Source organism: Gavia stellata, chromosome 9 (genome assembly GCF_030936135.1).
Source record: "Gavia stellata isolate bGavSte3 chromosome 9, bGavSte3.hap2, whole genome shotgun sequence".
Classification (NCBI taxonomy): domain Eukaryota; kingdom Metazoa; phylum Chordata; class Aves; order Gaviiformes; family Gaviidae; genus Gavia; species Gavia stellata.
Window position 1 is genome coordinate 7,063,690 of NC_082602.1, and position 27,428 is coordinate 7,091,117.

At 50.9% G+C, this 27,428-nt stretch overlaps 2 protein-coding genes and 1 long non-coding RNA gene across 3 annotated transcripts; 2 read left to right on the forward strand and 1 right to left on the reverse strand.

Annotated features, from left to right (window-relative positions):
* The first annotated feature begins 283 nt into the window (after positions 1–283).
* EGR2 (early growth response 2) lies at positions 284–2,363 on the forward strand. The gene is made up of 2 exons (XM_059821475.1): positions 284–765; positions 1,141–2,363. Exons 1-2 carry the CDS (start codon positions 588–590, stop codon positions 2,361–2,363), a joined length of 1,401 nt encoding a protein of 466 aa, XP_059677458.1. The 5' UTR covers positions 284–587.
* Positions 2,364–7,299: 4,936 nt separating this feature from the next.
* ADO (2-aminoethanethiol dioxygenase) lies at positions 7,300–8,037 on the reverse strand. Its single transcript, XM_059821524.1, has one exon. The coding sequence runs from the start codon at positions 8,035–8,037 to the stop codon at positions 7,300–7,302; it is 738 nt and encodes a 245-aa protein (XP_059677507.1).
* A 276-nt stretch (positions 8,038–8,313) lies between these two features.
* LOC132317514 (uncharacterized) lies at positions 8,314–26,987 on the forward strand. Its single transcript, XR_009484099.1, has 3 exons — positions 8,314–8,351; positions 9,033–9,175; positions 26,090–26,987. It is a non-coding gene; the product is annotated as an uncharacterized LOC132317514 (long non-coding RNA).
* The last annotated feature ends 441 nt before the right edge of the window (positions 26,988–27,428 follow it).

Consider the following 27,428-nt stretch of genomic DNA (forward strand, 5'->3'; position numbering starts at 1 on the left):
AAATTTTCCGGAACGAGCCCTAAAAAGGGCAGGCGGGGCGGGGCCGGATCCTCGCCTTTTTAGGGCAAGGGCCCCGCCACCGGAATACCCCCCTGGGCGGCGCGGCGGGCGGCGGCGGGGCGCTGCCGGCGCGGCGGGGGCCGAGCGGGGCCGGGGCGGGCCGGGGCCGCCCCCGCGGGGCGCGGAGCGCGGGGGGGGTGGGGTGGGTCGGGGCGGGCGCGGGGCGGCGGGTCCCGCACGCGGGCGCCCACGTGACCGCCGGGCCCCGTTCCTCAGTCCTTATATGGGCAGTGACGTCCCGGGCATTCAGGGGGCCCCCATAAATACTTACCGCCAGACTTGTCCTCCAGCGCGAGCTGCGGCGGGAGCGCGGCTCTCCCGGGGCACCGCGGGCACCGCACCGCCGCGACGGGGCGGCCGCCCGCCCGCCCGCACATGCCTCCCCGCGCCCCGCGCCGGCTCCCCGCGGTCCCCCCGCGCCGGTAGTGGGAGGCAGGGGGAAGCGCCCCCTCCTCTCGCTCCCCTCCCCGCCCCGAGCGCGCACCGCCGGCCGGGAGCGCCGCTCCCCCGGCCGCCCCGCTGCCCCCATGATGACCGCCAAGGCGGTGGACAAGATCCCGGTGACCCTCGGCGGGTTTGTGCACCAGCTCCCCGAGGGCATTTACCCGGCGGATGACATCTCCGCCGCGCTGCCAACTTCGGTCGCGATCTTCCCCAATGCCGACCTGGCAGGGCCGTTTGACCAGATGAGCGGTGTGGCAGGAGGTAAGCGGCGCCCGCGCGGCCGCGCAGGTGCGGGCCGGGCCGCCCGCGGCGGGCGGCGGGACGGCGGAGCCCCGGGGCGGCGGGCGGGCGGGCGGGGGGCGGCCGGGGACGGGGGCCGCGGCCCCCCGGGGCTCGCCCGCCGCCCCGGCCGGGGTCCCCGGCGCCCCTCGCGGCAGCCCTGCCGCCGCGCCCGGCTCGGGGGAAAAGTTGGGGCCGGCGCGGAGCCCCCGCAGCCGGAGCGCAACATGTGCGCGCCGCAGCCCCGCGCCGGGCCGGGCGGCTACCGGGACCGGGACCGGGAGCGGTGCCGGGAGCGGTGCCGGGCCGCCCGGTGGGTGGCGGCGCGGAGGGCTGACCGGCTCCTTGCCCCCCCAGACGGCATGATCAACGTGGACATGGGCGACAAGCGGGCCCTGGACCTGCCCTACGGCGGCGGCGGCTTCGCGCCCAACGCCCCGGCCTCCCGCAACCAGACCTTCACCTACATGGGCAAATTCTCCATCGACCCGCAGTACCCCGGCGCCGGCTGCTACCCCGAGGGCATCATCAACATCGTGAGCGCGGGGATCCTGCAGGGGGTCAGCACGCCCTCCTCCGCCGCCTCCGCCGCCTCCTCCGCCGCCTCCTCCGCCTCCTCCTCGGCCACCGCCGCCTCCGCCGCCTCCGCCGCCTCCCCCAACCCGCTGGCCGGGGCCCTCGGCTGCACCATGGCGCAGGGCCAGCCGGCCGACCTGGAGCACCTCTACTCGCCGCCGCCGCCGCCCTACTCGGGCTGCGGCGACCTGTACCCGCAGGACCCCTCCTCGGCCTTCCTGCCCGCCGCCGGCGGCGGGGCGCTGCCTTTCCCCCCGCCGCCCTCCTACCCCTCCCCGAAGGCGGCGGCGGCCGACGGCGGGCTCTTCACCATGATCCCCGAGTACGGCGGCTTCTTCCCGCCGCCCCAGTGCCAGCGGGAGCTGCACGCCGGCCCCGACCGCAAGCCCTTCCCCTGCCCCCTCGACTCGCTCCGCGTCCCGCCGCCCCTCACGCCGCTCTCCACCATCCGCAACTTCACCATGGGAGCGCCCCCGGCGGGCGCCGCCCCCGGCAGTGCTCCCGGCGGCGGCGGCGGGGGCGAGGGCGCGGGCGCCCGGCTGCCCGCCGGCGCCTACAGCCCGCACCACCTGCCGCTGCGGCCCATCCTGCGGCCCCGCAAGTACCCCAACCGGCCCAGCAAGACGCCGGTGCACGAGCGGCCCTACCCCTGCCCCGCCGAGGGCTGCGACCGCCGCTTCTCCCGCTCCGACGAGCTCACCCGGCACATCCGCATCCACACGGGCCACAAGCCCTTCCAGTGCCGCATCTGCATGCGGAACTTCAGCCGCAGCGACCACCTCACCACCCACATCCGCACGCACACCGGCGAGAAGCCCTTCGCCTGCGACTTCTGCGGCAGGAAGTTCGCCCGCTCCGACGAGAGGAAGCGGCACACCAAGATCCACCTGCGCCAGAAGGAGCGGAAAGGAGCCGCCGCGGCCGCCGGCGGGTGCCCGCAGCCCGGCGGCGGGAGCGGCGCCGCCGCCCTGGCCCCCTGCGCGGCGCGGACGCGGACGCCCTGACGGCGCGGGGCGCGCAGGACCCAGCGCTGAGCCGCTGAGCCGCCGCCGAGCGCGGCGGGGCGCGGAGCCCGGCGGGGCGCGAGGAGCACCTGGCGGCGCCGCGGGGCTCCCGCGGGCCGGAGCGGGCCGGGCCGGGCCGGGCCGGGCCGGCGGGTGTACATAGGGGCTGCGGCGGGAGGATGGATGCATGCAGTGCCGTCGTGGTGAGGTGTCCTTGGTGCCTTGTGTGGTGTAGAGCCCGGTCCCCTGTCTGCATGTGGGGGGTGCCTTACCGATCCGCTCCGACGACAGCGGCGACACCGAGACCGGAAAGTTTTCCCTCCCGGGTTTTAGTATGGCTGTACATTTCTGCCTATTAATATTGGGGTTGGTTTTTTTTTTTTTTTTAGAGACTATATTTTTGTACGCACTGGTTTGGGGTTTTGGTTTTGGTTTGATTTGGGTTTTTCTTTTTTTTTTTTTTTTTCTTTTTGGTGACTTACAAGTGTTACGTTTCTAGTATGACTTGGGAGGGGATGTAAATACTCTGGCTGGAACCGATGCCCGTTGCCCGCCGGGATCCGGCGCGGAGCAGATGATAACACGAATAACACAGCCACTAACGGGAACTGGAAGGAGAGAGGGTTTCTTTCTGGCCACTCTGTAAATAAACTTTTCGACAATAGGGTCGGTGCTTACAACGTTTATAAAAGACGACAAATAAATCTCTTAATTATGATAAATTGGCACCTTTATTTCCGTAGGTTCCCCGGCCCGGCCCGGCCCGGGGGAGGGGGTGCCTCCCGCCCGTCCCCGGGCCGCGCCGGACCCCGGCGGCGGGGGGCTGCGGGGCAGCCCGGCCCGGGCGCCGCTGGGCGCAGCGCACCGCACCGCCTCGGCGCGGAAAACCAGCGGCCCCGGCCCCGGCGTACAAACCCTCGCTCTCGGGCGCGGGGATTTCCCTCGGAGACGAGAGACGGGCTAATATTCACCGGGGAGCGGGGTGGGTTTTTTTGACTCACTTTCTGTTTTGTTCCGCGGTTACGATCCGCCCCAGGCAACCTCCCCCAGTGGGCTCCGGAAAAGCGAGTACCGCCGCCCCGACGGCCGCCGCGCGGGGAAAGCGGCTCCCGGCGGCGCGGGGCTGCGCGGGGCTGCGCGGGCGGCGCCGCGCCCGCTCTCGGGGGTTCCGCGGGGGCCCCGGCGCGCACCCCCGCGGCACAGGCGGCCGTTTTCTGCTGAACCCATCTGGCCGCAACATCGCGCCTTTTTTTTTGTTTTCTTTAAACCCATTTTGATTATTGGTTTTTAAGGTGTTATCCCGGCCTGGCCCCGCCGGGGCCCACCCTCGGCTCCCGCCGTCCGTGCCGGGCCGTAGCGGCCCCGCGGGCTCGCCCCGCTGCCGCCGAGATCGCCGGTACGGCCCGCACCGCGCAGGTGGGCCGCGCAGGCCGGACCTCACCGCTAACGCCACAGCCCAGCACCGCAGGGAGCGGGGCAAAGCCCTCGCCCAGCCGCTCCCGGCCTCTGCCTGCCCCGGCGCCGCGTCCCGCTGCGCAAAGCCCCAGTGGCACCTGCCTGTTCTGTCCGAAACGCCCTGCTCCCTCCTCCTGCAACTGGCACTGGCTTTCGGGGCAGCTGCTCTTTGCTTGGGAAAGGCGGTCAGTGGTAGCTGAAGCGACGTGCCCGGTTTTGAATCGGACGTGAAGCGGGCTTCCAAAGCCGGGCACCGACCAGCCTGTGCGGGATGGGGAAGCCACAGAATGCCGCCAGCTCCAGAGCCGCCACGCTCACCACCCCGCCATCCACCTTAGCAGCACAAGTAAGCCTTCGCCTCCCCTGCTGCATCTCTTGGAGGGTTGCAGCTTCGCCACCTGATCCCATGTGCTCCTGGCCCCAAAAAGAGACCATGGCCTGCTGCCGGAGGGATGTCACGCGGGAGCGCAACCCCACAGGAGCTGCAGCCTCCTCAGTTGGCATCGATGGGCTGCGGTACAGGGAGATGGACAGGGATCCAGTGCTCTCAGGCTGCTGGGCTCCCAGAGGTACCACCATGGCCTCGGATAACCACAGCTCAGTCGCAGCCAGAGCATCGTGAGCAAAATTGGGATCTCAGCTACCCAGGCGCACGATCCGAGGCTCCACTCGCACTCTCCAAACTACTGTCTGCAGCCATGCTACGAGATTAAAACCCCAGTCAAAAGCAAAACGAGATAAACAACACAGAACTTGTAAATAAGCTGAATTAAGGGAACTATCCATGACTAGCGTACGGCTACAAGAGACCCTTACATTGTGTAATAGTATCAGCGATCTTAAACCTGTGCCTTTGCCTTACAGTAACAGCCAGCTTCAAAAGTGGTAATACCGCATGTGCCTGGATTTGTCTGCAGGGCGCCCGTGGAAGATTTGGGCCGAGAACCCAGCGTTACCCATCGCCTTTCACAGAAAGGCCAGTCGCACCATTCGGACCGTTAGGCAAAAGAAACTTGCGCTCTGTACCATACTTGGTTCAAGACTGTCGTACTTGTGAAGGGAAGTAATGACTGGTCAGTGGTGAGATGGTGAGATATCCTGTGTTTATTCTATAATCAGCAATAACAGTGATTTTGCTGTTGTGAAAAGACAATAACCAGACTGCAGAGAGAAGGAACGGCATTACAGGCTTAAACCTTCTGCTTACAGATATCCAGAACACATGAAGTAAGTTTCAGTTACTGAGTAAGCAAGAAGTTACACGAAAAGCCTTTTCTTTAATGCATCTCAGGTGTTCTTTGCTGTTTTTCTCAGCTTTAATACTTTGATGCTAACACCTTTATTAAAAAAAAAAGAAGAAAAAGGTTTCGCCACGATTGTTAACAGCACTCCACAGTGTAAGGGACCATGCTGTCCTCTATGGAAAGATGCATTAAAGTCCTATCCCATTAAACATCTCAACTAGGTTTTACATGTGGAGGAAAAAATTAAAAACCAAGCAGAAAGACCTAAGGGGAGGGTAGAGCAGACGAGATAAAAAACGCTCTCTGTAGCAGTTTGTTTTTCCAGTACAGCTGTTTGTTTGCATGCACCACGCCATCTTCTTTGTGGACTTCTGAAAAAGGATGATGGTCTTCATCAGCATCGGCAAGAGTTAGAAACAGGCTGTAACACAGGGAGGCATTGCATAATAGTTGATGACTACGTTCGATAGAGAATTGTTGCACATTAACTAACGCTAAGCTGCAGGGGAATTCCAGGAAAAACAGGTAAGCCAGCTGCAGAAATATCAGACACTTTAAAGTGCTGTAAAAATAAATGGAAATCGCCTGAAATAATTTCCACCAATTTTTCCTTGCAAAATAATTAATCTGTGCATGCATAATGCTGACGGTATTTTACATTCATTCTTTCGCAGGCCAAAAAAAAAAAAAAAAAAAAAAGCAATGCCATATCAGAATCATTTAAAAATTCACACATACAAGCCACTGTACAGGAAAAACAAGTCTGCTTTTATAAATATACAAAGAAAAATTAAAGCCAGTTGTGGAACAATTTCTGGAGCAGGTTGGTACATCACTTAAGAGGTTGGTAAGTCATGTTTTCTTATTCAAATTCCCACATCGTGACCAAGAGGGCCAAGGCTGCCCCGGCCTGGGTTTGTGGTACGAAGCGTGCGTTAGGATGAATGGGCACAAGACCAGTCCCTGCAGTACAGACGGAGTATTTCACCTATAGAAAAAGTTTCTCCCTTGTTAGAAAGATTGCATCCCCTGCCGTGGACAAACTGCATCTCCAGACTGCTTCCGTCACAGCAAGGCGAAATTCACGGTGTCTCTTCTACTCTAAGTTTATTTAAAAGCCTTATGAAAAAGTAGTCTTTATAAATAGTATAAAGAGGCTTCAAAAGCCCAGAGCGTTCACCTGTCTGTATAAAAACACAGACCACACTTTAAAGAGAAGACATCAGGTCAAATCTTAGCTGTACCTAGGGTATGCGTGCCGCCGTATATATAAGGTTTGCAAATACGCCGTGTTTCTACAACAGCTTCCACGACACAACAGTGGCTAGTGGGTTTTTCTCTTAAGATGCCCGCAGTTTCTGCCACCGTCCGCCACGGCTGCATGAGAGGTTCCAAGCGAGGTTAGTTAGCAGCTGACTGGTCTCCTTCTCCTAGCTGAAGGAAATATGCACAGCCGTACTCTGTAATTCTCAGTTGCAATAGCGAGATCTTATACGCAACGCTTTAAAGAACTGTTAAAAAGTAATTCTGAACCTGGCCGTGTCCCTTTGGAGCGGGAGCTCCCTCATCTCCAGCCCTGGGGATCACTGGCGTTTCCCGGAGGACCACGCGCTGGCTCAGGAGTTGTCCTGGGTTTGTTTTTTGCTAGCAGGGCACAGCTCTTGTTGGGACTCGCTGCGGAGACGGAGTCCCCAGAGGCTGCGGCCCGCCCAGCCCCTTGCCCAGGCCGGGTGGGCACACTCCGCCGGCCCAGGCGGCCGGAGCCCCTCCGGGGGAAGTCGGGGCGCCCCGCGACAATCCTTTTTGCGTTGACTGTGCCTGCCGGGGCCGGGGCCCGACCCCCCCGCCGACGCGCAGCCCTAGCTATTGGCACAGGGCGCTGGATCATCTTCCCCCCGCCCTTCAGCTGAGCAGAGGCTTAACCCCGCTACTCCTCCAGGCCGGCCCAGAGGAATTAAGCACGCTCCGGCGCTTCATCGCCCCGACCCGCGGAGCCAGGCGGGCCGGCGGAAGGCTTTGACTCGCAGCGCTCCCGAGCAGCCCCCCCGGCCGGGCGCGGGACACCGGGCGAGGCGCAGCCGTGGTTCCGGCGGTGCTGCCCGCCGGGGCCGGGGCTGGCGCGGCTCCGGCGGGCCGGTCCGTGCGGCGGGGCCGGGGGGAAGGCCGGCCGGGCGGGCGGGCGGGGAGCTCCCGCCAGCGGCCCCAACGGCCGCCGCCGGGCGCGGGCCGCCGCCGGCTCAGAGGCAGACGCGGGGCCCGGGGTAGGGCTCTCCCCCGCACCAGAAGTCGGCGGCCTGCGGGGTCTCCACCAGCCAGACCTCCTGCGGCAGCCCGGGCGGCTCGGCGCCCGCCGGCGGCCCCTCCAGCAGGCGGTAGTAGTGGCAGTCCCGGCCGTGCTGGGGGTCGTAGGGCGGCGCCAGGATGTCGAGGAAGGCGGCGGGCCCGTCCACGGCGTCGATCTGGTGGAGGTTGTCGGTGTGCGGCGAGAGCAGGCAGGGCGGGGAGGCCGGCGTGTAGTGCTGGCGGGAGCGGAACAGGGCGCGGTGGCAGGGACCGGCGGCGGCGGCGGGCGGCGGGGCGGCGGCGGCGGCGGGGGGGGGCAGCGTGTCCATGCAGGCGATGCGCAGCGTGCCGTAGAGCACCTTCAGCATGCCGTTCATGCCCGGGTGGTCGTGCAGCGGGATGCAGGCGCCGCTCCGCAGCAGGAACACGCCCATGCTGAAGCTCTCCGTCTCGCAGATGTGCATGTAGCTGACGGGCGGCACCACGCCGGACCACGGCAGCCCCCCGCCCGCCGCCGCTGCCGCCGACGGCCCCCGCGGCGCCAAGTGCAAGTCCTCGGCGCGCACCTCGTCCAGCAGCTGCTGCAGCCGGTGCAGGTTGTCCCCGAAGGCCGGCCCCGCCGGGCTGCGGAAGGTGATCCGCGCCTGCCGCGCCACCCGCTGGATCAGGGAGGCCATGTTGTCCCGGGGCATGGCGGCGCCCGGCCCGGCCCCGCCGCGCCCGGCCGCGGCAGGCGGTCCCCTCGCCGCTTCCGCCTCCCCCCCTCGCCGCGCAGGCGCGCCCGCGCCGCTGTGCACCACGGGGCGCGTAGTCCTGCCCGCCGCCGGCGCCGCCGCCGCCCCGCGCCCCGCCGCGGCCTAGCGGCGCCCCGCAACCCCCCGCCGCTCCCCGGGGTCCTGCGGCGGCGCGGAGCCGGGGGCGGCGGGGCGGCCCGGCGGCGCGGAGCGGGGGACGGCGGGCGGCGGCGGCGGGCGGAGGACTACGGCTCCCAGCAGGGCCGGCGGAGGTGAGCGGCCGGCGGGGACTGCGCCCCGCGGAGCGGCGTGCCGAGGGGCGGCGGGGCCGGCCCCCCCCCGGAGGCGTGCGGCGGCGCTGCCTGCGGCCGCCATCTTAGCGCCGCGGGGGGCGAGGCGAGGCGTGCGGGAGAGGGCCGCTGCCCCGCGACGCGCCCCCCGCCGCCCCGGCCCCCTGTGGCGGTGCGCTGAGGGACGGCGGCGGGGAGGGGGGCGCGTCGCCCGCCTGTTGCGGGGCCCTGGGCACGGCTCGGCGGGCAGGCGGTCTCGCCCGCCCGGGGTCTGCGCGGTGCCCTGCCTGCCGGGGCCGGGGAAGCCGCAGTGGTGAACGAAGCTCCGGTGCCGCGGGTTTTCTCCCGTGTGGCTCTGGGAGGGTGAGGAGAGGCGCGGGAGGAACTTCGTTCTTGGCTCGTAGCTTAGCCCTGCAAGGCTGGGCACGCTAGCGCAAGTACAGTGCCGTATAGCGGACCGCGTAAACAGTTTGGTCGCTAATTGCTTGTTACGGCTAAGCCGTTTCGTCAAATTTATCAGATCTCAACTGACTTTCGGACACTGCCGCTCCCACTGGAGCGTTGGATCGAGGTCTTGCTGTACGGTGTGTGCCATCCTTGATGTGTCTCCTTATCGTCGCTTTTGAGTGTGATTGTATCTGTATTCCTTATCTTCAACCACAGATGAACATCGAACGAGCACATGGAGTTCCAGATGCTGATCCCCCGGAGAATCCACCTGTGACAGAAGGGATGGATGATCTTTCAGCTCGGTTCCAGCTTGGTGGGACCTACGTGTGGTTGTTTCAGGCTGATGTACAAAAAGGGTACAGCATTTATTCTGCCAGGGCGTTACATGCAACGTTTTGTTTCATTTATATATCTGTGGCAACGACCCTATTGCCTTCTTCCAAATAACGCACGACTGCGCATAGCAGATCATGCCTAGAAAATACTGTGGTTATAAAGTCAGAAATTAACCCAGTAGTGCTGGGATTTGTTAAACAAAGTTAGGCTCTGATCACAAAATATACAGGCTCATACCACCTTGAGTTCAATTATTTAAGCGGGTGTTCGGCACCGAAGTACCACGGTATGCCTGGGCCCAGCTGCTTAGGATTCTGAAAAACAGCTGAATGATAATACTCGATCAAATAGGACGCCAATGGCTGCAGCCCACCAAGTTAAAAAATTTCATTTAAGAACAAGGTAAACCAATGTGTTTTCTTGGTTAAAGGCAAACTCAAGTCTTAAAAGTATGCATTAAACTTCAGTAAGATATATGTGGCCTTATAGTATTCTTACATATCGTACATGAATCAGAAATATCGTACATGAATCAGAAATATAGATGTTGCAGGCATGTGATGGCCCAGTAGAGGATGAAATACCGATACTGTAAACAAAGACCAGTGACTTGAATCTCTCTTCCCAATCCCATTTCCCTCCCTCTATAAATAATTTCGGTGCACAGAATGCAAATTTAGGTCATGGCATTACTGCTTCCGCTTCATAGAGGAGGATGTTCATTTGAGTTGCTGCTTTCGAGTTCTACCTGAAGCTACGAAGCATTGCAATCTTCAGCTGTTTCATGTTCACACACCGATGTTTTCAGTCATTTCTCTCTCCAGTGCCAGTGTTGGGAGCATGGGGTGAAGATCAGGTGAGCGTTTCTATAGCTGGCAGGAACAGGTCTGCCTGGCAGGATGCTTAGGATGAGGGGGCAGACGCTTTGAGTTGAGAGGTAGAGTCTCTACCGGCCTGTGAGCCTTTCTGTATTGGAGTGAACGGCTGAGGACACCGACAGTCTCACCACTGCTGCCTTGATTGGCAACTGGCATTTTGTCAGAAGCCAAGGGATTTGGAAGCCTCTGTGTTCAATGTGCTCTTCCATTCAGTCCCCTTCTGCGGGGACAGTCCATTTAATTATGGAGGTATGGCCTGGAATTTTTTGGCAGTTATTGTTATCAGTGATAATGATAAATTCTCTCTTGTGGCTTAAGCTATCCCTTTGTGTCCTGCCTCAGCAATTACATTTTATGCTTGCAAGTGGTTGCTAGAATGGTTACTTTTGAATACACCAGTTCTTTTCCTGTACAGCACAAAAATAATCCGTTTTGTCGAAACAGAAATGCTTGGTATTGGTAGGACAACATGCAGTTGTAGGAAAGAGCAGCATGGAAAACCAGGATCCTGAGTTCTGATATCAGCCTGATCTTGAGTTGCTGGGTGATACTAGGTGCATTACTTGACCCATTAGTGCGTATCACTCTGTAAACCATGAATCACACGTCCTGTGTACAAGGATGTTTATTAAGATTTTAAGAACATCTTCATGTGAACATTCCTGGTGCCATGTTACGTTGGTGACAAGGTTTATATTTTGTGTAATTGATCACCTTATGATCCTCAATGTTTTTGACTGCTGTATTGATTTCCATTTCTAACAGATACAGACAAAAATATGTCCTTGGCACTTAACGTTCCAGTTAAATGCTATATCACACCCACATTTTTCAGTGCAGTAATATTAAAAAAAAAAAAGAAAAGAAAAGCAAGCTGTCCAGCCAACTGACAATTAAATTTACACAGCTTTTCTTCTGAAAGGTCATATTCTTAGCTGGCCTCTACCATCTTGAGTGCACGTGAAGAAAAAACCTCACGGTGTCGTTGATTGGCTGGGCTTTGAGACTGCTTTGCGTCGGTGATGCAACGACCAAAGTTCAGCCCGGTGGTTTTATGATACAAGCAGTGTGAGGGAGGTCAGGTTCAGGTTACGGTTTTGGTATCCTGCTGTGTTTGGTTTTTTTCCCCACACACAGAAAGAGAATGTGTTGAGAAGTGTTACAGCTATTTTCTCCTGCCCAACCCCCCTACTTCTAGGCTCCTCTCCTTTCTACCTGAACTCTCCTGTGGGATTGACGCTTTTTTGTTGCTGTTATGTATTACAGTTCCCCCCAAGTTTGTGAAATATCCCTTGCTCATTTTCAGTTTCTTCTAGGGGTTGCTTCCCAGATCCTCTTAATTTGGTTTGAGAAGTTATAATTACCTGTAACCATCAGGTAAAACAACAGTCTTGAATGGACGAAAATGACAGCCACCTGCTTAGAAGGTCAGTTGTTAGCTGTAATTAAATGTTGTGTCACGACGCTAGAATATTTTACAAGGTGTAGAACTTGGACAGGCAGTGCAGAAACCATCCTCCGTTATAGTGTTGCCAATGGCTCCAGATGCATGTTTACATAGGACAAAAAATAAGAACGTGTGTCAAAGAACGTCTTTTTTGCCCTGTTCCTGCCACTGGTTCTGCAAGGGTGTATATATATATTTTTTTTTTTTTTATAGCTACCACCAATCAAGGCGATAGCTATGAATGCTATCCAAACATGATTCAGATGAGAACAAGACTAAAAAGAGAGGAGACAAACAACATGTCTGTAATATTTGCTGGCTCTCCAGTAATGGCTTATGTAAAAGAAAGTTGATTATCAATTATTCATCAGAGAATTTATTTATCAGTAGAAACACAGAGGAGTGCTAGTTACAACTGTACTGAAATCAAAAGGGGAATCGGGTTCATATATATACCACACTTCAAGCAGATCTATGTAACATTAAGACTCCCACCCACCTTTACCACTTCTTTACTGACATGCATCCTGTATTCCATTAACCATGTAATTCACCTCTCGCTGCACTCATCATTTGTTGTAGCCTCTCAGTTAAATGCACTATTTCTATATAAAGCACATCATTAATGAATTTTATCGACAGTTTGCTACTGAACAGCCTAGAGCGGGAGTTAGAGTGACTCAGACTAGGAAAGGCTGTGCAGCATGCAACTCCCTGTGCATGAATTTACAGAGATAATGAGCCTCATTCTGATCTTCTGAGTTTAGCTCCACTGATTTCATGCTTTCCATGGTGCAAATCAGATCCGTGCTGATGTCTCTGACGCCACCCAGGTTAGACTGCGGTGATGGGTGCTGTGAGTTAGTCATGGCCTTACTCCTTTTGAACTCTCCGGCTGTCTAGGACTGGTCCTGGGTGTGAGGAAGAAGATGTTTACCAGCATGGTTAGAAAGTGCCCTCCCTTCGTGCGCTTCCTTCTTGGCATGTAGTTTGCAGGAAGGCATCTCTGGCCAGAGCCGCTTGTGTGGTGTCACTCTTAGCCACTGCAGCCGCGGAGCTGCACAATACTTTTGCCAGTTGTATGCAGCGGCGACAAAAAATAGAGAGAGAGGGGGAAAAATCCCCTAATGGTTGTTGGAAAAGTTATTACTTGACTTTTTAAAGTTTTTCGTGTGTCTAACACTTTCTAAAGATAATCTGATTATATAATTGCGAAAAATATGACCTTTATGTCTAAAACTTTAAAATATATTCAAGAATGTTGTTGAAGTGTCCAGAATCCTGAGTGCTTGGATACGGGCAGGAAGGTAAAAAAAAATTTTTTTGGTATTACTGAGATGAAAGAAACCCACAGCTCAATTTTCAAGTGTAATTCTGAGTCCACAAAAAGCTGTATTATCAGTCCTCCCTATTACTGGCATAACTTTCAAAATAAAATACCAACAGGAATGCGTATGGATACTATGTTACGAAAAATGTAATTAGAAATAAATGGGAATCATTGGTTAAACTGGTTAATCTTGTAATGTACGGGCCACTGTAATTTGGACCATCGCTTTTAGTCTTTTAACTGACAGCAGAAAAGACACAGTTAAAGATGTGGTATGTTTACTTGTGATTTCTTCCTGCATATCTTTATCTCTGATTGTACTAAAATAATTTGATATTTTACGTAAGTGCATTCAAAAGCAGCAAAATGCATAGAAGTCATTTATAATTTTATTGATACAAGTTACTGTTAATTTAAAAGCTGGCACTACCTGTTGGGAAAGTCGAAATCTGTTTCCTGGGATAGTTGGTACAGATTGGAGGTCGTACTTGGCTGTGGTCCTGATGCTTTATTAGCATGAGGGGTTTGTCTCCTCCTTGGAAGGTCCTGGCTGGCAGTGAAGTGGAGCACCCAGAGGCCGTCCTGCTGTTGCGATTCCTTGGGCTCCGAGTGTGGCCCTCTCCACCATTTTTTGAAACCGCTTCCCTGTAGGTCCTTTGAATTCTGTCAGTGTCACTGGCTGCCAGACCCATAAGGCCCCTCCGGCCTCTGTTACATCAGTGCCGAACTCCACTTGTTTTTTTTTCTCTCTCTCTTACTTTTTCAGAGAATCCCGAGGGTCCTGTTTGGTCGCTCAGCGGGAGAGTGGAGGGTGGGAGAAAGCTTGCAAGGTCACCTCTGTTTGGAAGCAGCTCCCTTGGCCTTCAGCCCTCTCCTCAGCAGCTGGCGTTCAAATGGCAGGAGAAGGTTTTGTTGATACGACCCAGGGGAAGGGCCTGCTTAGTGTACGAAGGCTCTGCAGAGTCCTCGTCATCGGGCAGTGATGAGAAAAGCTGCTCCCTTGCAGGGAAAGCCTTATGTTTCTCTCGGTGCATGTCTGTTCTCCCATTATCACCGATTCAGTGCCACGTTTACTTTTGCCTGCTGTGAGATAGGCGCGGTATATAGATATATGGTGCGGTATATAGATACATAGCGCGGAAGTAGATCGCTTACTAATTGGGGTCCCAGAGGCTGTGAGGTGTGCGTCTACCACTGCTCGTGCTGCGCTAAGTAGGGATCACACACCAACTTTTAGGCAACCTTACTAGCAAGGTCTAAAGTAATCCTATTTCTGTGGCTTAAAGCGTTACTGCTGTGCAGCTGAGTCAGTGTAACCTGCTTGGTGCTAACTCATAGCCTTCCCTCACTGCCAAAAATGCTTTAGCACAGACTGTCTTTAAGCTAAGCCTTTCTTTTTCACAGTCACGAGTGAGGACTGGGCATGGTCGTCACACAGGTGATAAGCAGTAGCGCATGAAGCCATAGTAACTTGATTGCCTTTGGTTATACATGTAACACATTATTTTAAGAATCTCTTCTCAGCAAGAGAGAGAACTTTTTTCATTTCTTAACAATTTGGCATCAGATTTTTCCCAGTGGAGATCTATGCAGGGTTAATCGATAGTGCTAAATTTAAGAAGGAAAGAATAAGTAATTTTTAAGGACTAGCCAAGGAACATTTTTCTATTTTAAATAAATAATAGATACATTTTTTTCATGGAAAGACTCAGTGTTCAGCTGAAAAAGAGATGAACGGTAAAACTCAGTGGGTAAGGTAGTTAGTGGGACAGGGAAATTTCTTTCAATGTTTTCAGGTGTTTGTAGTGTTTACGTTAATTGGTAAGTCCAGTAAAATCCTTCTTTGTCCCATAGGTAAAGGGTCCGTGTTAAACTCGAGGCCTCCGGGAGGAGGAAGGAAGTTTTATGCAAGTGTTTGAACAAGGGAGGTGGACTGAGGGGAGCAGAAGAAAAAGGCCAGGACCCACAGGACTGTTACAGTCACCCACGCAGCAGTATTGATCTCTCTTGGAGTCGTGGTTATCAACCAGGAGTTGACTACTTCCAAGACAAAAGTATTAAAATACAAGAACATCAATTAGAAAATGTTGGCAATTAATTAGTAGAGGGAAGCGTTGAGGAAAAAGAGAAGTCAGGAAGAGATGCCAGTGCGGATGAAATGTCAGTGAAGGAGGTCGGGGGATGTTCCGGAGAAGCAGCACGCAGAAATGAGTTGGTATTTGAACGTGCAGGGAAAGAGGCAAGGAGGGAACAGGGCAGTTTGGTTCCAAGACCTACACCTGCGGGATGAACACCTGTTAAAGGGAATGTACAAAGGCATTTGGAAAATCAGTGCTACATGTAGGCTAGGTTTTGAAGTGTGGATTGAAATGATGATAGAAAAATTTTAGTTTCTTTAAAAATGAAGAAGGTAATTTCAATGGTGTGTTTGTGGACAAGGTGAAGAGTCACAAGTTTGGAAATGACAAATGCTTGCCAGAGCTATAAATGTGACCTTCGCTGGTCGTGCTCTAGTACTCAGAGTATTTACATGACCATATGCTCTTTTTCAGTTCGAATAATATACTTGTCATCTTCTGCACTAAGCTACAGTGTGCATAGGTGTATCTTCAGATGACTGAGGAAAAACTCGAAATGTTACCAAGGTATAAAGGGAAATTAGTTCAGATATTTAGTGTCTTGATTTTACTTTTGCATTTCACAGCATGGTAGCAAGTGTGGCAGATTTTTCTTGGAAAATTGGGATGCATTCCAGCAGAAACTGATGCAGACACTCAGCTTTTTCCTAAAAACCAGTTTCCGCTATTCCCCATAGCTAAGTATTTAGAACTTGCAAGATCAGGGCCTAACAAGCCACACATCATTCTTTCTGTTGTATTTTTTTTCCTCCAGGAAAACAAAACTCTCCGTGTCTCCATGTTAAAATGATTGGAAATTGAACTTAGGGGGATCTAGCATGTGATTACTTTTTTTAGACAGGATTTTCTTCATAGCTGAATTGGACTGAGTCTTTTTTTTCTCCCAAACCAGATGGTGAGTGATTCAGTACTTTTAGCAGTAGCAAAATGATTTGTTTTCTTTCCTCAGTAGTTGGTGTGAATGTACTTTTCTTTATCTATTTACATATTATGTAAACACACTTTACCAGCATTTATGTACATAGTTTACAGTCCTAATCCTGCAGAGAGCCCTGTATAGGTAAGGCCTTGCGCATAGAAGGAGCTGACGTTGCTTATGGAGAGCTGTTCGCATGGAACTCACGGCAGGGTTGTAACCGTATTTGGATTTTTATGTATACACTTACATTTATGACACTGTACGAGGATGCCAGCAGAACCGTAAGTCCACAAAACAGTTGAGTAACTTTGCACGCTTTACTTTATTTCACCTAGCAAAGTCTCTGAGGATGCCCTTCATCTCTTCCGCTGTCTTCCTGTGATAGGCTGTAGTCCTCTTGACTTTTGAGTTAAAGCTAAAAGCTTTATCCTTATTGAGTGTTGGGGCCCGTCCTTCCTGGTGCGCAGGGGGAGCGAGAGCCTCATTCCTGTGACCTTTTGGACTTGTACTGATGCTACTAGGGGGACTTCGGAAGGGATGACAGTAATGGTGAGAAATATTTGGGAGAGTATTAAAAACTTCTTTCACATGTATACCTGATTTCTCACGGTTATTTGCATCTATGTTTGTTTATGTATATACAATGTTAAAACTGCTAAATGCAGCACTGGTCCTTGTTTTGTGTTAAATAAAACATACATGTCAAACATATATATGCCGTGTCAGCATATGGGTATTTGAGGCAGAACGGGAGGATCTCGGTAGTAGACTACATTATAGGGAAATAGTATGTTATAGTGTCCAGCCACTGGTGCCTTATACAAGAAGGTGCAAGCAAGGTTGCCGAAGCGACCTTACAGTTGTCCTTTCCAAGCAGTTAAGAGCAGTTTTGTAAATTTGATGTGCTTTTACCCTGGCTTTGAGAATTAAAACGTTGAATGTGTCGGGGCACGCTGCTGCTTTACTGAGGTGATAATACTCTACTTCGAAAATAGTGGCCGGTTTCTCTGTTTACAAATCTGGCTGTACACAGGTGGAATGGGATAATCCCATTCTCTTCTCGCCTCATCTATGCACACTTCAGTTGAGTCACTGGGGGTTCGTGCACAGAGGAGCTGGCCCCTTGCCTTGTTTTCCAGGTTTACCAGAGAGTTGAAACCCAGTTCTTAGCATCTCCCACTTGGAAAATGTGACAATCTTATGCTTCTGTGAATTCTAGTAGGGAAAAAAAGACACATGAATTAGCATCAGAAATACTGTGCTGTGACACGTCAAGTTTTTCTCCTCAAATTATTCAGTGGAAGGGTGGCAGAAGAGGGCCCTTGAAACTAGCACCTTTTTTTTTTGTCATGGGTTAGTAGTCCAGCTGGAGTGATTCACTGTGCCTCGTATTTGTGCAATAAATTACTCTTCCTTTTATGCAAGGGGAAGGTTTGGGGAGTTTGCCTCTCGGGCTATGTGGCTGTCGATGTGGTCACCCAAGGTGGCAGAAAACGGCGTCTGCAGAAGGACACATAACCCTGCGGGATGCTGCCGTGTGGGGCGGCGTGTGAATCCCCTCTGAGGTCAGACCGCCTGCTGGGAGGAACGAGAGCTCGTTCGGCCAGCGCGCTCTGTTCACGTACCAAGGGCTGCGCCTCTGGACATACCTCGTCTCGCTTGCAAAGAGTGACTTTTTTTTATAACTGGGAATTGCTTTATTACATTACCAGAAATAAATAAATGCACAAAGCAGTGGTTACGAACTTCTAAACGCTCTGTCTGGAGACAAACGAGCAGAACAGTAACTCCTAAGCCAGCTGTTGTGGGCGTGCAGGGACAGTGGGATGAAGATCTCTCTTCTCTCAGACCGTTGCGGTGCGTGCTCTTGCGCTCGTTGTAGTTGCCTCCTGACTGGCAGCAGAGTGCTTGCAAATGAAGGGAGTCCAGGAGAAGTTAAAGAGGATGATCTGTCAGTCGAGGAGAATGAGGGAAGTCCGCCCGCAGCGCGGAGGGCTCTGACAAAACAGGGTTGGAGACCAGTTATCTGTTACCTCCTGTGAGCCCCAGGGAGTAAATACTGCGGAGAAAGCTTGGCTCAAAGCTTTGAGGACTAAGTAATTGCTGGAAACTCTAGGTTACTTGGGACATAAGCATGCATTTACAAGCACTGGAAGTACTGAAGAGAGTTTCTTCTGGTTTCAGTTAATAATAGGGCACGTTGCGTACAGTTTGTTTGCTTGATTGGTTCGTTTTATTGTGTGTAAATACACTGTCGAAACAATTTTGTCTTTTGTTCAGTGTTACTCAGCTGGTGTGCTTCTTGTAAATCCACTGAATTAAGAGGAATAAGTAACCTGCTCTGGTCTGTCTGTGAAACAAGGTCCATTTAAAATAAAGGCCCACGAGGGATACGGTGGGACTGCGGAGGAGTTAGAAGGACGGTGAGCAGAGGAGGCAGTGTGTGCAGCAGAAGGGAAACCTCCAGGCCACGTGTGCCACAGGCACAGCGGCTCCCTGGCGATGTGAGTTGCCTCAGTGAAAAAGGAGTTCTGCTCTCCCATGTGTGGTACGAAACTGGGGCTCCCCTGATCTTAGTGGAAATGACGTGGTTTTGCACTAGGGCAAATGAGAGCAGAATCTGGCCAACTGTTAATAGCTTTTTGTATTTGGGGCTGAAATAAAGTGGCTGTGTATGCAAATAATTGTGCAAGCGTGATTCCTAAGTGACTTATAAAAGACGAATTCAATATTTAATTGTTGGAAATACAAACTGTTTGGCACAAATCTCCTGGTTTGGCTGAGCTGTACTTGACCTGTGACAGAGAGAGCAGAGGTGATTGTAAGTCCTGGGATCCAAGGGGCCAGTCTGTAATGTAACTCAAGGCAGAGTCAGCGCATTGGCTGCTTTGTAATTACAGATGCTTATTTTGTGTACAAAACCAGTTGATTCATTATCTTTTATTTCCATTATCTCATCTCCATCTTTTGAGCTATTTTACTTCAAGTGGGTGGCATATAACTAGAATTAAAAAAAAAAGGGTTTGATAACAAGAAGTTGGTTGTTTTGATATAAAGATGTTCTGATGTAACCAAAATGATAAAATTGGTTAAATCTATGTGCAGTATCTGAAAACTCTGTGGGAAGCCTAACAAGTTGAAACTAACTTTCTTCTGCTCTGTGCCCTGCATTTCTTGCAATATTTTGACCTGTGCCTCAGAACAAGGGTAGTTTAGCTCTTGGAATGTAAAAGAGACAGTTACAAGCAATGATGTTGCTGTAGCTTAACACACTGTCAATCCTCAGCTGCGCTTTGGGAACCAGCTGAACTTCAGGAGCTCTGCTCTCACGCCCTGTGGTGAAATGATACCTGTTGGCTTAAGCCATCTTCACGTTGTTAAATTCTTAAACTGTGGTAGTTTTACCCCAAGTCATCAGCTGTCCTTATGCCTAGAAATGTGGTCATCCCATTCAAACTCCTGAAAGCAGAGAATGTTTTTCCTGAGGCCAAGATTTAAAAATGCTTTTACCTTCCAAAGAGCCTCCAGAATTTGAAAAAGTAAATTTTACTTACGCGAGCTCTTTTTTTTTTCCTTTTTTTTCCCCTTCTCTTATGTAAAAGTGACAGTACAAGTGTGGATGGTGTGGAGAGGCATCAGATTTTGTTGGGACAAAAGTGTGAGCCCAGAGCTGATGGGGTATGTCTGAAAATAATTCCTGGCAAAAGTTGTACTGGCTGAGAATCAGAAGCTCGCATCCAGTTGACATCACTGGAAGATGCACACACAAAGTGAAAGTCCTATGTGGCCTTTACGCTTCTGTTCCTGTGGTACGTGAGGTTTGCTACTACACAGAAGAATTGAACAATTCACTTTTCTGGGTAACTGAGATAAAAAGGGTATCTGTGGTCTATTCCAGTCTGCTCTGTCTGGGGTATGCCTCCATGACTTCAATGAAGTGGCGGGTATGCACAGCAAGGAGGCTCTTTGGATGGAAACACTGTAATGCCGGACTCATTAACTGATGACGCTTGATAATTTTTAAAGAGATGAGTACAACAGTTGCTGCTCATCTAGATCATAGAAATAACTGGAGGGAATATGTTCACCAAAGTGAAATGTTCTCTAAAATGCTTGCTAACAGGTTACTTACGCTTGTTTACTCCAAAAGCAGTATCTTTTTCCCTAAGCCAAGCAGAAAATTAGATATTCTTCTTATTTAAGTATAGGAGGAGTACTTGTGAAAATTGGTGGGGTTACAATGATGTTAAGTAAGTGTCACCAGTGGAAAATCAGGCCCAGTGCCTTTTTTGTGTGTTTGGCCAAAGGAAGGGGCATTTCCATTTTCGGTTGCTGATTGAGTTCCCCTGTGAGCTTGTCTAATACACAGAAACCCTGAAACCGTATCAAGAATACGGTCTCTCTTGCGCCCTGCCGCACAGAAAAATCACGCAATCAAGTTCCCCATTTGTGTGCGTCTCCTCCCTTTGACTGTCCGTTTAGATGCAGGCTCTCTGGGACAGGAGCTGTCTGTTGCTGCGCCCGCGGGCACTGCTGGAATAGAGAGAGCCGCTTTCCTTCCACTCTGCTCTCTGGCTGTGACTGAGGGCTGAGTTGGAAGGCTGGTGGGTGGCTGGCTTGCCTTTCTAGGTGAACCCAGTGAAGCAGACGGATTGCGTGAGGAGTCTTGTGTTGCTCTGGCTGGCACCAAGCGTGGCTGGATGCAGCAGAAATCCCAGAGCTGCTCAGCTGTAAGCCCTGTCTATGCATCTACAGCACCAGTCTCCAGGGAGCTGAGGTTACTGGATTGGAGGATACAAGTTGCATTAAAAGGCCAGTCCCTGGGGGTTTAGGAGCAATAGCAGAATAAATACTTACAACTTGCTTTCATTTTGCGTGGCACAGGATTTCTTCTCCCTTGCAGAGGACGTCTCCAGTGCTGCTTGGACGTGCGGGCTGCTCTGTCATTGCTCCTAAAGCCTTGATTTGGCGGTAGCCTCTGTGTGCTGTGGGCCAGCAGATCCACGTAGTGGCGGGCCCACCAGTCTTCCCGCAGGCAGTTAAAGGAGTTTTGGAGAAACTGAGTGATTCAAAAATTCGCCACTCTCTTCTCTGGCAGTTCCCTGGATTCGAGGCGTCCCTCGGCTCTGGCACAGCTGGGCAGCAGGCTGGGTAGGAGCGCAGCACTGGTTTTGTTGTCTTCCACGTGCTTAGGGCTGCTGATGTTAGGTGCTCTAAGTATAGGTTTTTTGAGAGGAGGTTTGTAGGTGAGGAAGAAGCATTGCTATCAGGTGAACTGGAGGGGTGGTACTTCAACCTCTTGGCGCACAGGACAGGCCGAGGAGAGGGAATAAAGGAATAAGACTGACAAAAAGAAAATCCTCTTAATCTGGGCAATGTCAGCTTGTCATCGTCAGTTTGGTAGTTCTGTAGCTGCCAGCCGACTGCTGCCTGCCTTGCAAGGGGCAGATCGTTCATGACAGGGCATGGCAGAGTGCAGCACGCTTAGGGCTTTGAGGTGCTGACAAGCTGGTACCGCCCAGAATAACTGCAGAGAACGTGGTCGTGTCCAACACAAGGTACAGTTTCAAGAACTGAAAAAACCTGCTATCCAGAGTGTCACTCTTGAAGACAACATGTGGCATACGTGCTGAAACCTAAAACTGCCTCGCTTTCTGCCTCCCCAGCAGCTGCATACATGCATTCAGCTTCTCCTTAGTGTGAGCTACAAGGCGAGAATCAGTGTTGCGCAGGGATCGGAAGAGCTTTGGGGTTCCCTAGGCCGGTGGGATGTGCAGCAGTCCTCTGCCTTTTCACCTGGCAAGCACTGGAGCACCTGGGCACGGCCGTACTGTTAAGGCATATAGGTCTCTGGCAAGACTGAGAGCAGAGGCAATTTTGTGGGCCAGAGAGAGTGTGGGACTGAGGTAAGAGAATGCAAGAGCACGCTCGCTATATGGCTGCTAAGCAGGGAGCAAGAAAAGATTTTACTGTTTGTGGCTGGAGGGATGGAGCGAGGAGTGATGGATCAGGTAGCGAAGAATCTGGTTGGGCTGTGGGGTAGTTGTAAAACATACCCAGAGCTTGCAATTTATCCCACACCAGATTGGAAATGTTTTGGTATTCTTCAGTAGTGTTTACAAGCATCTGATAGTCATCGTGCTGAGCACCTGACTCCCTGCCCAGAGCACTGACAATTTGCCCCTTCGTGTTTGTCATACACACCTGCAGAGTTAATACTTTTCTTTTGGAGCATACAGCACTTCCCTGTCCTGTGAAACAATGCTTCCCTTCTGCCATTCTCATGGAGATGTGGTGCGATGATATCACTTCCTACTGAGGGGCTGGTGAATCACTTTGTTGGTGTTGATGAATCACTTCTTTGCTACCCGTTTCTGCACTGGTCTTAATATAATTTCCAAAAGCAGAAATCATCATTTCAGAGACCTTTTACTTTTTGTTAAAGGGACAGTGCTGGAATTATCTTGTTGCATAATGTACTGAACACAAGCTCCTACCGTGCTGCAGAAGAGCTTTCCCAAATCTATTTGTGTAGCTGAAGGTATTGCCACCTATCCAGTGGATCCCCTCCCCGGCAGTGGAGAGCTTACTCGCAGCTGGGTGGGGAGAGGGAGCGTATGTGTTTGTCTCACAGGCTCTGGTGGGTGGTCCGATAACTTAGCTTAAAGTTTAAAGCTCTGCTGTGGGTCTGATAACCTCTTGCACGGGAGTAGAAGCGCTCTGAGCTGTCGTGGCTAGGTGTGCAAAGGCTCTTCTGCTACTTGAGAGCCACCGATATTTTATTGCCTGCCTAGGAAGCGTACCTGGTCGTTCATCTCCATCAGCTTTGCACCTCAAGTGGTGTGAAGAAGGCAGGAAGCAGGAGTAAGTAGGTCCCTTGGAATTTCCTTGTCCAAGGGAAGAACAGATGGATGGCAGGCTGTGTGGTTGTATCGAGGCAACGTCAAAGATCTTTGACATGCATCTTCTTATGCATCGGCACAGGGCTTTTTCCTGGGGAAGAAGGAGTTGCGTATGGTGTGAATACGATCTTGTGAGGGTAAAGGCACTTGCGGTTTATTCTTGGCAAAGCCTGAGGCTGCTTTAAGTCATCTTCATGACAGCACTAATCTTCTGGCAACCGAAGGGTCAGGGAATTGCCGGGAAGCGCAGAGGCGCCTTTGCCCATTACCTTGTTTGATGGGCTGAGCGTCCCTCTGTCACAAAGATCCAAACCGCTTCTCCGACCAAGCACGGCACGTGCTCCGGCAAGCCCGCTGCTGCCCTCGCAGGGTATTTCCCCATTGCTTTGTCTTGACCGTTACGCCGTTCCCTTTCTCTGTGATACACTGCACGTTGCCAGCTGGTGTTTGTAACACGTTCAGTAGAATTTTAAAATGAAACTTCTTTGGAGGAGGTCAGCGTGCCGTGGGGGACATGGCCTGCGTGTGGGCAGCATCCGACAGATTCCTGTCACTGTTACCCAACAGGCTTGTCAGAAATGACAGCACCTGCCTGTGGCCTGCGCTAACGCAGCGATACTAGCCCAAATGGGAAGTGTGGATGGTATTGTTTGCCCTGTGTGTTCATGTTCATAGTCCCTCCTCACTATGAGAGGCGCGGTGGAAATGGCTGGATGGATAGTTACATGTGTTAGGATAATGACACCAGCTACCATTCAGTTCTGAGCACCCGATGTGTAATTATCGTAACAGAAAAGAAGCACAGGAGGTTGCTTAAGAGTCACTCAGTTATCAGTGACTTTCCTGCACATAGGCAGGTAAGGGGGTAACCTGTCTAAAAGATTTCTCATTCCAGAATTAGTGCCAAGGATCGGTTCTTCCTGCCCCCGTTGCTGGGAAGCTCTGTTCTCACATTTACAGTGTGCCTACATGCTGGAGATTTTCCTGTTTCATTTCTCTTTTGTCATGGGTGGAATCACTTGATTTCAATATCAGTTTGATATTGAAAGGTTATTTGACTTTTTCTGCCCGTGTTGCAGCTGTTAGTGTGTTTCATGTATGTTATTAGCACTCCGTAGCTGAAGGCTGGTTTGTGCCCAATAGGGATTCTCAAAATAGCCATTGCTTCACCCTCTCTCTAAGCTTGTCTGCAGTCCAAGCTGCTTAATCTTCCATGTGGTCCACTGTCAGCCTCCCATTGTAAATTATCTGCCCTTGTAACCCACACCCTGATTTTTCTTACGCTGTTCAATGGAACTACTGACCGTTCGGTTTAGCAAATCAAGTTGGTGTTGAGAGAACACCTGTGAGAATTTCCTAGCTGCATGATTTGTACTTATTTTGTAAGTTTTGTAAGGCTGTTTGGTTCCCTGCTGCCCTGGTTTCAAATGCGTGACCTTGGAAATCGGTTGATTTGAATGTAACTTTTTTTTTCATTTGCAGTCCCCGGAGGACTGCAATTGCAGCGTTGCCTTGTGACTGCGCTGAATTAAGAATCAGAGCCCAGCTGAAATTCCCAGACCAAAGGATATGATGGCTACTAGTAACCTTGGTGCCTTTTTAATGTTTTTTTTCTAAACAATATCTTTTTGCATTGTATATGGTCAGTGTTTTTTGGAAAAAAAAAAGTTATTTCTTAGGTACCTATTAAAATTTAAGAAAATAGCGGGTCCTCATCCCCCTTATGTGCACACCTTCTCCTTCTATATGCTTTACTGTTGTAAACTGATCCTCTCTTTCCATTGTTACGGGAAAACATTTGAATAGCACACCATTTTATAGACAAAGGAAGGAAAAATCCGGCAACTTTGTACTCTGCCTGTAGGAGCTCTCAGTCTACGTATGGCAAAATTAGCAAATACAAAATGTAGGCCAACAGCTAAGGAGAAGAAGGGAGCGAAGTTACAGATGCTAAATAAAGACAGGATGAGATTGTTCAAAGGGGCAGGAGGAAGGACAGAGGATACTTGGCAAGAGAGGCCCGATGATATGGGTCAGCATTACTCCCATTGAATGAGTGTTATCCCAGATTTATGGAGATACAACATCCAAAGCTTTCCCAGGGAGAGAGAGATCTTAGCCCAGAGGGCAGCATGGGATAACGCTCAAAGGACGGAGGAGAAAAGGAGACACGCAAGAACAAAAGAACTAAGAAAAGTAGAGGGAGCGAGAGAGTGAGTAGGGAGGAAGAAAAGCAGAGGGTTTGGGAGCAGCCTGGGATAAGACTGTGTAAATGTGAACCGGGGTCTTGAGCAAAGTCAAAGGGAGTTTTCCCAAAAATAAGCACAAGAACTTGAATTTGACCCGAAAGTAAAGAGATTTACGGCAGTTCTGCTGTGTGTTAGATCTGCATTTGGAATGCCAAGCTTTGTTTCGCCTCTGGAGTCCTCGGTCTTGCACAGTCCCGTTACAGGAGTGGTGGGCACTGCAGGTTTTAGTGAGCGTGAGTTCCTATCCTTGGGCAGCTGCACCCGTCATGTGCGTTTTTAGTCAAGGCTGTCCCCAGAGTGAAGGTTAGCCGGTGGAACTAACAACAGCGGCTTTTCGGAAAGCAACACTGAATTTGCCACAGGCACGACCCGGTAGCATTTTCCCTAGCCACGCACTGGGACTGTGTGTGGAAAGCTGTGTTTAATGAAATCTGGGGCAGCTGAAGGGCAGACAGGCTATTCAGGTGCTTGCATGTCTGCTGGAGAAGGTGGAGGCGTACCTGTGCAACGTGGGGAAATACTGGTGCACCCTGACACTTCCCTAAAGAGCTCTGATTAGAAGATGCAAATGGGATGCTTTAAAAAAGGTGATTTACTGACAGAAGAAAAACTAGCAATGAGCTGAACAATTAGCTTATCTTTCACCTTTCTAGATACTTTTAACAGCTAAAGATTTAAAAATAATCTAGAAGAAGTTGGAACATTAATTTAAAGCTGTTAAAGTCTTCCTCATCAATTTATGGTGTTCTTCTGGAGGAAGAGTGTCTTATTTCAGGTTAGCTTAACCCTTACTTTATTATTGTTCTTGGTCAAATTAATTGCTACCTTTGTCAGAGATCACAAACCCTCCACAAATCTGATTGTATTTACTTATGTGTTCTCATTTCCTGAAGGTGAAGATGTATTAAAAAATAAAGGAACTTTGATGGCAGTTTGTTGGCGTGAGGAATCAAAACTGGATTTTCAGCACATCTTAGTAATGTACTTGAATCCGCAGAATGTATCTGAAATTTTACATGTATTTTAAGGTTTTCTCTTGTTCCACTGGCGTCTTTTCCTCTCTCTTCCCAGCCATCGTTTCAAAAATGTCAGAGGAACCACAACTGAGCTTTTCTCCTGTTCCCACCTGTGCTTTGGGATGCGAAAGAATAACATCAGCACACAGAGACCTTGACTTCCTCTTGGATGCATCTGGACGATTTTATTAGGCAGTCCACCGCGCCTGTGATCAGTCTGAGAGCAGCTGATGATGAGCATCGCCAAGATATGGTACTGGGCTGCTGATTGATTTTGTGTCTTTCAGAAGACTTGAAAAATTAGATTAATGAAACATCACGCTCGTAAACCACAGCCTCACCATGAGGACGTTAGGGCAGCCACAACTGTACAAAGTATCTTTACCAGCAGCCTTTCACCCTCTGAAAAATCTTTTCTTCTTGAAGGTAACTGTGGGTGGTCTTTGTCTAATTTCTGTAAATTCGGTACATCACTTTCTAGTTATGCAGCTGATACTCGTGTTTATATGAATGGCTATTTAAAAAAGGAAAGATCAGATGTTTGTTGTTTCATTTCAACATAAATCAAACTTTGTACTCACATAGCAATTCTAGTTTAGCCCCAGGAATAGCTTTAGTATTGCTAAGTGTCTGGAGAGTATTGACTACAGAGACATGATTTTAAGCAGGCTATAATAGTTTCTACAGCTGTTAACAGTTCTCAGAAGAAAGGCAGTATTATTCATCGGTGTTTAAAATGTGCATGACTTGCATTGCACAGAAGTCAGATTGGGAGAATGTCAGAATTTTTTTTTTTCTGAAATTCTGCCAGGAAAGTCTTCAATAACTGGAGAAATTCTTTTCACTGGTGAAATCAACATGCAGCACATTGTGTTATTATAATTGCTTATAGCTCACCATGAAAGTTGTCTTTGTATGTGTGGATGTACGGCTTGTACTGTTTTGTTTTTATTTATTCTGCATTCTTTATTATAATGTTCTTTCATTTTTTCCAGACCAGAAAGATTGTTATTGAGCCTTCCACAAAGCTGAAATAATGCTGTGTGTTAAAAAAATGTTAACAATTTGAAGAAGTTATAAAAATTTATAAGTTGACTGAATACTTTGGAAATTTCTGCATATTTTAATATAAATAGGTAATGCAAATGTTTGTTCTTTGCATTTAGAGGTGGGTCTCTGTTTTCTAAAGGTCTTGTATATAAATTTGATCCTTACAATTACATTAGAACAAAACCAGTATTTTTTCTGATTGTATAATAGGAAAAATGTATTTGCAAAGACACAGAACATACATGGTTATCTCTGAATGTCATATAGTCATGAAATTTAACATAAATAGTACCAGTTGTTTGAATGACTTCATTAAGTGCCTTTAGGGGACTGCCTGTTGCAGT